The sequence below is a fragment of the Anneissia japonica genome, unplaced genomic scaffold (genome assembly GCF_011630105.1).
Source record: "Anneissia japonica isolate Jap-2015-1 unplaced genomic scaffold, ASM1163010v1 scaffold585_len4108843_cov191, whole genome shotgun sequence".
Taxonomy (NCBI): domain Eukaryota; kingdom Metazoa; phylum Echinodermata; class Crinoidea; order Comatulida; family Comatulidae; genus Anneissia; species Anneissia japonica.
This window is the reverse complement of record NW_022716829.1, coordinates 3152178-3160440: the sequence shown is the minus strand read 5'-3', so window position 1 is coordinate 3160440 and position 8263 is coordinate 3152178. Positions and strand designations below refer to the sequence as shown.

Below are 8263 nucleotides of genomic sequence, written 5' to 3'. Positions count from 1 at the left end.
AACCATAAAAGTTCACTCCACGATTCTGTGCATGGGAGGATCCAGGATCTGTCGTTAGAGGGGAATACTAACAATTATTTCAGATGGTTTGAATCAACACAACCATGGAAGTAATGTACGCTCATTCTCCTGAAGTATATTAATGATATAGTGTTCTTTATATGTCCAATGCAATGAGATAATTAAAGGAAATATCCTTTTAATATCGTCATTCCTTGTAATTGTAGGCAATGTCTGTGGTGATGCACGCTACCTGGTTCAGCAATTATTTAAAAACTATACAAATTGTGTTCGACCGAGTCTTGACGAATCAACTACAACAATCGTCATGCACGAAGTAGTTCCGGCGCATATCATCGATTTTGTAAGTTTTGAAATAAAATGATTTATAAAGATTTTCAATGATTTAAACGAGGTTGAAGCAGAAAATTAGGTCGTGAAAAAGAAGTATGGATACTGCAAATTGAGGAATTATCATTTGACGAATATGAATTCATTTATTTTACAAGCCGGATGTATACTGTTCTTTACGGCAATGTATATTTTAATATCCATGGTCAAGACAAACATGTCATGAATATATTCAAATCTAACTAGCATATTTGTAATCAACACACATAAGTATTTACATTAAATCTAGTAACAAATGAAAAGATTTTTATTCTACTAAAACTACTAATAACAACGAAAGGAAAAACTAATAATATAACGTGACTGTAGGAAAGAAGCATTTATAATTTATTTATATATATTTCCATGTTTTTGTGTAAAAATAATATTTCAGTGTTATTGTACAATTACGTTACATTCTTTCTCGTGATTGTGTTGATTGTAATGATAAAAATGTCAGTTCAACGGCCGTATAAATCATTTATAACTAATCATTTCTCATACTCGAGCATTTTCTAAGTTTTCTTTATCGGCTTCTTTGATGAAATCTCTTATAATATGTATAGATTGGCTGGTAAATCTTTATATAATATATAGGGTAGAATTATTAAAGAATAGCTTTTTAAGTTAAATAATAATATTTGTGCAACATTGGAAGATGACGTTTGTACAGGGAGTTCATCTGTTGGTTTACTTCTGTACCAAAAAAGTAAAATTGATTTGAATTGAGTATATCGAGCGCCCTCATCCAAAGTGACTCATCCTTACTTGGTGGTTGTGGAATGATGCTTTATTATTATTATTATTATTATTTATTATTATTATTATTATTATTATTATTATTATTATTATTATTTATTATTATTTTCATATTATGAAATGCAAATTAACTACCCTTTCTTTTATTTTGTTACAGGATGAGATAAAGCAACAAATAACATTAAGTGTCTGGTTACGACAGGTAAATAATTAGCCTTAAGTAATTTTTATATTAATTCCAATCTATGTATTTTTTTTTCTAAATCATGAATGTTAAATGCATATAAGGCTTTAGTGTAATTTTACGTAATTGGAAAACGAGTCGAGTAAGAATTGTTCCAAAGATGTGTATAAGAGACAGACCCTCCGCTCCCCCAAAATCTCCAAAATATAAGATATAGGCCTATATATATTTCTTTCTTAATTATATAGATTTAAAGCATTTATCAATCTTATTACTACACTGTTTACATTCAACAATACAATTTTATTTTATTTCTCCATTTTGCTAAAAAAAAAAAAAAAAAAAAAACTAAATTTTATTTAAAATATTTCCGCCCTCGTCTGACAATATTATTTTTTAACAAGTTCGCTAAAAAAGGTTAAAATGTCCCTCCTTAGCAAGCCTTTTGAAAGACTAGAAGAAAAGAAAACAACAGATGCAAATAATAGATAAACCATTTCTTAACAATAAGATTTGTAAAGAACAATATAGCAATTAATACTAAACTGACAACTAAAGAAAAGGTATAATTTCGTTGCAAAATTAGAAAAGAAGCATCAAAATTTAACCATTTGCCTAATATTTATCAAACAATAATGTGGAGTACATCAACCATAAAAGTTCACTCCACGATTCTGTGCATGGGAGGATCCAGGATCTGTCGTTAGAGGGGAATACTAACAATTATTTCAGATGGTTTGAATCAACACAACCATGGAAGTAATGTACGCTCATTCTCCTGAAGTATATTAATGATATAGTGTTCTTTATATGTCCAATGCAATGAGATAATTAAAGGAAATATCCTTTTAATATCGTCATTCCTTGTAATTGTAGGCAATGTCTGTGGTGATGCACGCTACCTGGTTCAGCAATTATTTAAAAACTATACAAATTGTGTTCGACCGAGTCTTGACGAATCAACTACAACAATCGTCATGCACGAAGTAGTTCCGGCGCATATCATCGATTTTGTAAGTTTTGAAATAAAATGATTTATAAAGATTTTCAATGATTTAAACGAGGTTGAAGCAGAAAATTAGGTCGTGAAAAAGAAGTATGGATACTGCAAATTGAGGAATTATCATTTGACGAATATGAATTCATTTATTTTACAAGCCGGATGTATACTGTTCTTTACGGCAATGTATATTTTAATATCCATGGTCAAGACAAACATGTCATGAATATATTCAAATCTAACTAGCATATTTGTAATCAACACACATAAGTATTTACATTAAATCTAGTAACAAATGAAAAGATTTTTATTCTACTAAAACTACTAATAACAACGAAAGGAAAAACTAATAATATAACGTGACTGTAGGAAAGAAGCATTTATAATTTATTTATATATATTTCCATGTTTTTGTGTAAAAATAATATTTCAGTGTTATTGTACAATTACGTTACATTCTTTCTCGTGATTGTGTTGATTGTAATGATAAAAATGTCAGTTCAACGGCCGTATAAATCATTTATAACTAATCATTTCTCATACTCGAGCATTTTCTAAGTTTTCTTTATCGGCTTCTTTGATGAAATCTCTTATAATATGTATAGATTGGCTGGTAAATCTTTATATAATATATAGGGTAGAATTATTAAAGAATAGCTTTTTAAGTTAAATAATAATATTTGTGCAACATTGGAAGATGACGTTTGTACAGGGAGTTCATCTGTTGGTTTACTTCTGTACCAAAAAAGTAAAATTGATTTGAATTGAGTATATCGAGCGCCCTCATCCAAAGTGACTCATCCTTACTTGGTGGTTGTGGAATGATGCTTTATTATTATTATTATTATTATTTATTATTATTATTATTATTATTATTATTATTATTATTATTATTTATTATTATTTTCATATTATGAAATGCAAATTAACTACCCTTTCTTTTATTTTGTTACAGGATGAGATAAAGCAACAAATAACATTAAGTGTCTGGTTACGACAGGTAAATAATTAGCCTTAAGTAATTTTTATATTAATTCCAATCTATGTATTTTTTTTTCTAAATCATGAATGTTAAATGCATATAAGGTTTTAGTGTAATTTTACGTAATTGGAAAACGAGTCGAGTAAGAATTGTTCCAATGGATGGAACTCTAATAGGCTACCGTGCACATTAAAGCAGTAAACTCGTTCAAAGATAATAGCCGATAATGCGCAAACCATTTCCCACTGGAAAATGAATTATTTGTCCTTTAAAAAACAATAAAAGTCCTTAGCATTGTCTAAATTTGTGGTTGATTCTCTTATCTTTTGGCTCAAGTAAATAATACCGACATTGCGTAGTAAAGTATATGATACATAGTAATGTTCAAATGCGGTTTTTTTTTCAGAGTTTTGCAATTACAGTATTTAGAAACAAATTGATTCCTACGACTAACATAAATTTAAAACGTTCAAATTCCATTTATTTGTTAAAGTTAAATGATTCACCCTCTGGAATAGGAGAGTTTGCGTCAACGGTAAAGGCAAAACGTTTCAAACGTAATTAAATGAATAATATTGGCCTCTCATTTTAATTTCAAGAGTCGAATGCAGATGTCATACGCACTTGTTATGCAGTAGAATTAACGCTGATTTATTTTATTATAATAGAGATTCTATTCAATCAGAAACTTCATTAAAACTAATAAATGGGACAGATATAATGGAATACATCAATGGGACTAAAACCCCCATAATTTATGTTAAGGGACTATCAGATTTACATATCGGATTTAGTAAAGCTCTTGTTTGTAATTCATTGCAGGAATATAATATTTAAAGATATTCTTAATATAATCTTAATTAATACTGTACCTATTGTCGGTAAATGAGGGTACTACTAAGGGATTATAATAAAATATAATTACTTGTTATTTTTTCTCTTTCTTCATTTTCTTCAATTTAACATTTTAAGCAGACATAAGCTTATATAAACAGAAATAAAATAAGGTAGGTTTAGTGACCGAAAGGTCCGATCTGGTATGCTTATATAATCACAAAATAAGTTAGTTTCCACAAGCTCTATTGAGTCTATATTCATTTATTTTTGGTTGATTTAAGATAACTAAAGTGTTTTTGTAATTACGAAATAAGTTAGTTATCTTAAAATCGACCAAAATATTAGGAAACGCGCTTGTGACAAATAGAGGTGGAGCCGCTTTGCACTGCGTTTGCCGACCGTCGACTGTTGAATCCGTCACGATGTGCAGTCAATTGCGCCAGCCCGCGCTGAGTCTGGCCTACAACTAAAAAGTCGCACGAAGATAATACGAGTTTGCGTTTGTATTCTTTCAAATATAGTCTTGGTATGATCCATTTCTAACTTGGAATGCAAGAGACTTCAATAACATTTCTGTGATTCGAATAGCATCAACCAAATTATGGAGGCCTGATATTGTACTGTATAGCAGGTGAGTGTATTGTTTTTAAATGATGAGAATTTAAAAAAAAATTCTCATCATGCAAAAAGCCTCTGTGTAATAATGATTAAAAGGATGATCATGTTGGGCACAGGCCTACATGCACTGCTCTGGAGCCGCAGCCTACAGCCTTAATATCGGCGCTGGTTCAATCGGCACGCTCGCCTATATTTCTGGTGGTTTAACAAATCTTTTCGAGGATAAGGACTATAAACCGTAAATATTGTATTCAATTGTATCATGTGCACTTTAAAGAACCCAGTACATATTTTGAGACGAGTAGGAGGTTACACCGGTGTATTGGTCAATACATACCCGTTACCCTGTGGTTATGGATCCTGAAGTCCTTTGCAGGATGTACCTTCGGTCACTGAATCCATAAAAGGCAAACTGGCAAAATAAGCTCCCCTAGAAATGTAACTGGTCGTGCTGCAATAAACAAAGTCAGCAACATTTACTGTCACAACATATCCTCTGCAAAAGAGGCCATGGATGGATTGGGGCGAAAATCGGGTTCAGTAAGGGGAGCTGAGCTGGGGTTGGTGTTTTCTTTCGGGAAGCGCTATACCTTACTGTATGTTTCGATGCTATGGGGTAAGGCTATTAAATACCATTTTGGAGCACTTATCATATGAATGCAGTTTAAACTTATTTTTTGTTTAGTGATTATTATTTCAATTAGGGCCTAGGTGCCTATCATTTGCCCTCGAAAAAAGCGGCCTTACACAGATCCCTGTGCCTTTTATTATCATATACATTTTAAATATGAACATATACCTATACATTATATTTCAATTGAAATAGAAGATTATGATTATTTTTCTATACTTTTTCAGCGTCGATGAAGATGGAAGCAATGACCCAAATCTTCCTGCAACCGTTATGGCCAATGGCACGGTAAAATACCTCACACCTTATATATATGTTTGTTATTGCAAAGTAGACCTTACCTATTACCCATTCGACACACAGACATGTCCCCTAACGTTTGGCTCATGGGCGCACGATATACGCCAGGTTGATTTACGATCAATAAATAATAGTGCGGATTTATCTTCATTCGAAGATAATGGTGAGTGGAACATTATCAATGTGCCGGTAAAGCGAGAATCCGTCAAATATAAATGCTGCCCGGACAACTTCACAATCCTAACCTATAGCTTCTTCTTATCTCGAAAGTCGGACTTTTATGTTATCAATCTCATTTTACCATATGTTCTGATCTCATTATTGTCTATTATGGTATTTTACCTGCCACCCGAGTCGGGAGAGAAAATGAATCTTTCGATAACTGTGCTGCTGTCGTTGATTGTATTCAATCAGTTAGTGTTTGCTACAATACCTCCGGCGTCAGATGGTACCTTTCCAATCATAGGTATGTGCAAATAATATTGTTTTTATTCTTATAGTCATCAACTGTGGTATTATTAAATATTGGTGATGGTGGTATATATTATTGTTTTATATTTTGGCTTGCAGAAATACAATTTTCTTCATTCTGTATTAAATATTTTCCTTTTCCTCGTGTTTTCCCAACATATTTTTGCTATCTTTGATTACTGTATTGGTTACCATCCATGCCTACATTACTGTAAATTTAGTCCGTCATGTATACTTTAATTACCTTCATTGTATCTCCCATTTTTCTTTTCAACTCAAAAACGCATATTACTTATATCAAATATCATCTCTGTTTACTGCATTGGTTACTGCACATACTTAACTGTTACATTTAACTGTACGTTTAATCCGTCCAACCAATTACGTCACAGTCACAGCGTTCAGTTCAGCGAGCAGCAGACCTGATGCAATGTAGAAAAGAGTTGCAGCAGTTCAAAACAAAACTTAATTGTAATTGAAAATTGAAAAAGACAAGATAAACCTATTTGAATTAATTATATAATTATTAAAACACTGCAAGTAAAATCTATTAAATTTTATTTTACAGGGAAATACTTCATCGTTATGATTGGGATGGTTGCTCTTTCGGTTGCTATGTCCGTTTGGATTCTGCATGTGTACCACAAGGAGCGGAACTGTATTCGGATGCCACCTTGGATGCGACAGTTTATTTTCGGCTATCTTTCTAAACTTGTTGGCAAATGTCGCCCGAAAGCTACTCTTCCTGACTTCAGAAACGATAGCGTTAGTGAGCATTATTACAAGGAAGATACATGTAATGAACTTAAACGAACTGAGTTGATCGGTAAAAAGGTATATCTGAATGAGAGAATGACCAAAGCTAAGATTAATGACGATTCATCAGAACCCTTTCAAAACGGTGGCTTGGAAAGCCCAAAACAAAAGCGAACTTATTCGCGCAACATGGAAGAAAGCATTAACAATATATCTTCGCAGCTTGATTTTCTTGCCCAGTTGAAGCGTAGAAAAGACACTGATATGGACTCGGCACGCGAGTGGAGGGAGGCAGCTGCAGTCATTGACAGGGCCCTACTAATAATTTTTACTATTGTAAATATATTTCTACCGATCGGGTTTATTTTTGCTGCTAACAAACCATTTAAGTGACGAGTATGTGGTATGACAACATTATTATCCACATACTTCCTAACGTTATAGTTAGGTCTATGCTTTAATATTTCGCTATGACTTGCAGCTTTACCTTTCTATTAGAACAAGCTTTGCTCAAGTTTTATACGAATTATTTAAAGTAAAAAGGTATAGAAATATAATTTAGATATCTGCAGTATTTGTTGCATAACTCTCCAATTTTAAACATTTTTGTCACGATTTCTTACTGGTATAAATAGATATTTGCATAAACACCACACTTGGTAACATTTCAGCTTCCAAATGCTAGAGTCAATTCCGTATTACTCTCTCTACATTACGGCTAGGGATAATGTCATGTTCGCTAGTAGTACATTGTACATAGGTTTTTTTTTGTTTTTGTTTTTTTGTAAATAGGCCTACAATGATCAGAGTGAGTTCAGAGACCGTCCTCCTTCAGTTGCATATGATAATCATTTTCAACTGGTTTTACCAGGGGAGTTTTATCATTTTAGTCGAATACTGTTTCCTCAATCACGCTGTCGCCACATCGCGTAGAGGATGGATTGTGGGATTTCTCTCCAATCAAACAGTCGATTGATTGTCCCGGATGGTTTTCATAATAGGCCTACTTGAATTTCCTGCTGTGTACATATAAGTAAGTTTTAAGCTTTCAATTTATAATTAGAATGAGGTAATAGTTCCAGTTAAAAGAATGTACTGTAAAATATTCGACTATTTCGACTGTATACACTGTAAAAGATAGATTCATTTGAAGATAATTTTAAAACATATTTATATAACAAACTCTAAGTGTAAACAGCGCCTTTGATATTTTTTTAATTGGCGCATATAAATGTATTATTATTATTTATTAGTCCTATATTCTTTACATACTTTTAAATAAAAAATGATAGGATTCCATAATGCATACGGGACCAACGACTTAAACGTCTCATT

General features: G+C 32.2%; 1 protein-coding gene across 3 annotated transcripts; it reads left to right on the top strand.

The window, feature by feature from the left end:
* Positions 1-208: 208 nt before the first annotated feature.
* On the top strand, positions 209-7974 carry LOC117109960 (neuronal acetylcholine receptor subunit alpha-2-like). 3 transcript variants are annotated; one of them, XM_033252473.1, is made up of 5 exons: positions 209-364; positions 1307-1351; positions 4674-4783; positions 5629-6167; positions 6741-7974. In XM_033252473.1, exons 1-5 carry the CDS (start codon positions 329-331, stop codon positions 7319-7321), a joined length of 1311 nt encoding a protein of 436 aa, XP_033108364.1. In that variant the 5' UTR covers positions 209-328; the 3' UTR covers positions 7322-7974. The 3 variants fall into 3 exon arrangements, with proteins under 3 accessions (XP_033108364.1, XP_033108363.1, XP_033108362.1); XM_033252472.1 differs by lacking the exon at positions 1307-1351 and adding an exon at positions 3289-3333 and having other exon boundaries at positions 218-364; XM_033252471.1 differs by lacking the exons at positions 209-364; positions 1307-1351 and adding exons at positions 2190-2346; positions 3289-3333.
* Positions 7975-8263: the final 289 nt, after the last annotated feature.

Bases quoted from the DNA above. Each gene is read 5' to 3' on its own strand.
- LOC117109960 (XM_033252473.1), top strand. From the start codon at position 329: ATGCACGAAGTAGTTCCGGCGCATATCATCGATTTT. The intron at 365-1,306 runs GTAAGTTTTGAA...ATTTTGTTACAG, and splicing joins CGGCGCATATCATCGATTTT to GATGAGATAAAGCAACAAAT. The intron at 1,352-4,673 runs GTAAATAATTAG...TTTCAAATATAG, and splicing joins TAAGTGTCTGGTTACGACAG to TCTTGGTATGATCCATTTCT.